The sequence below is a fragment of the Psammomys obesus genome, unplaced genomic scaffold, assembly GCF_907164565.1.
Source record: "Psammomys obesus unplaced genomic scaffold, mPsaObe1.curated_primary_1811, whole genome shotgun sequence".
Lineage (NCBI taxonomy): Eukaryota > Metazoa > Chordata > Mammalia > Rodentia > Muridae > Psammomys > Psammomys obesus.
Genome location: NW_026596109.1, coordinates 17,504,181 through 17,506,159, shown reverse-complemented (window position 1 = coordinate 17,506,159; position 1,979 = coordinate 17,504,181). Strand labels below are relative to the sequence as shown.

At 36.4% G+C, this 1,979-nt stretch overlaps 1 protein-coding gene across 7 annotated transcripts in view; it reads right to left on the bottom strand.

Annotated features, from left to right (window-relative positions):
- The window catches only part of Ccdc85a (coiled-coil domain containing 85A), a 211,538-nt gene that overhangs the window by 23,994 nt on the left and 185,565 nt on the right, over positions 1–1,979 (bottom strand). For 3 of the 7 annotated variants that reach the window (XM_055628831.1, XM_055628826.1, XM_055628828.1), the window contains exon 4: positions 791–916. The exons of the other annotated variants lie outside the window; for them this stretch is intronic. In XM_055628831.1, coding sequence (XP_055484806.1) covers positions 791–916 — 126 coding nt within the window. The remainder of the gene's footprint in view (positions 1–790; positions 917–1,979) is intronic. 7 annotated transcript variants of the gene reach the window in all.

Genomic DNA, 1,979 nt, shown 5'->3' with positions numbered 1-1,979 from the left:
ATATATATATATATATATATATATATATATATATATATATATATATAATATTTGGGAGACCCAAAATACATGGTAAAACTTAACACCGAAGGTACTGAGTGGCTTTCTAGATTGTAACAGTAGAATTCAGCATCTCATTCTGTCTCATCTAACAGAGCAGAAGTTCAACTCTCCAAATGCTTATGAGGATATCTTGAGAATCACCTAGGTTCACTCAGTAGGCACTCTCAGTTGATTTGCACATTCTGACTAAACTGGTTTTTAATGTGCTACTGAGTAGAATGCAGAAAAGCAAATAATGTTAAATAGTCTTTCAGAGATTATTGCAATAACATTAAGGCTTCTTCTTTAAATTATAGCGGACTGGCTCAGAAGACAAGGAATTTAAAAGTAGAAAACCTTAATAAAATTGAAACTATAGTTCCCATCTTGAGTTGTGTTCAAGCCACACATGAAGACCTGCTGCAAATACATATAGTGCATCAGTCAATAAGCAAGGAATACTTTTCCAGTCTACACTGATGCATCTGGACCTTCCTTCCTGAGGGTTTGTTCCTTTCATGTAGCTGGGCTTTCTCAGCCTTGACCCTTGGTCAGAATAAGCTAAGACGACAAGTAAGAGTTAAAAGATTGCACTCCACACCTGCCTTCCCACCCCCTCCCCACACAACCACCTTTCTCCATGTGCAGACTTGTCATCTTTGTCCCCCAGTGATAATGTTTCCTCTAGAAACAGAGGCCATCTAGGTATACACAAGCCAATGCACACAGCTGGCTCATCTTCACTCACCGGGAAAGAGGGCAGGCATCGTCCTATTCCTTGCCACCACTGCAAGACCCGCCGGGCTCTGGGCCCCCAGCCTTTCTCCACATTTGAGCTGTTTCTAGTTGGAGGTTGACTTCTATTCTGGGTGGCCTTATATTTGGAACAATATGGTACAATCACTCAGAAAAATGCTGTTTCCCAAGACTCAAGAAAGCAGACAGAATAAGAAGCTTAATGAGATGAACCACAATGGCCACAATGGAGAGCTATCACATGCACCTGTAGGTAGGGGCAAATCCAAAGTAACAGTCAGGAGTCCACAGCTGGACTAACAGTGACGTCTCCTAAGCAATGATAGCTGCACCCTCAAGCTATCAAAGAACAATGATAAAGGTGATAATAAAGAAAAAAACTTAAAGAACTCATTTCATGGATTTCACCTATTAGGAACAAAATTATCATAAATTCTCCAAGTGTATAAACTGTGGCACTTCTAAACTTAAACATAAATAATTGAAATAATTAGTAATGTAATTTGAAGTAATATGAACTTTTGGTAAAGAATACGAATTGAAGATTTAACTAATAATATGTCAAATTCTCAACAAAAATTGCTGTAGAGTGAAATTAAAAAGTCCAAAGAGATTATCATTACATTAAATAACTTTTATACTCTAAATTTTATTATTTAGTCAATGTTTAAATTTTTATACTCATTGATAGTAAGAATAATATAAATGAATAAAAAGTTCTAAAAATAATTTTTCTGAAATTTCAACTTTTCCTCATGACCAACCTGTGTAAGTCTATTAAAATGATCAGAAGCAACAGGAACTTATCTGAATAAGGTGTCTTATAATTCCTAAAGCTACTATGTCCAAAAGAAAAACAACCAACCAAATATCACATCCTCCCACATAATGGCCAATCATCCCAGTGTGGAAATGTGGAGGTTAGTTCTGAGAGGCTGAAACTAAGAATTAACTATCTTAGCTGTCTTTTTCAGGACTGAAGTCTCAGTCTCTTCCCATCAGCTGTGGCCTGTTGTGAGAACATCAACTGGTTACCTCATACCAAAGGATCAGACCTGAAACATATATATGAGTACCATTATTCTGACTGAGCATGTTAGATTTAGGAACATATATGTAGAGAGATAGATAGAGAGATAGATAGATAGATAGATAGATAGATAGATAGATAGATAGATAGA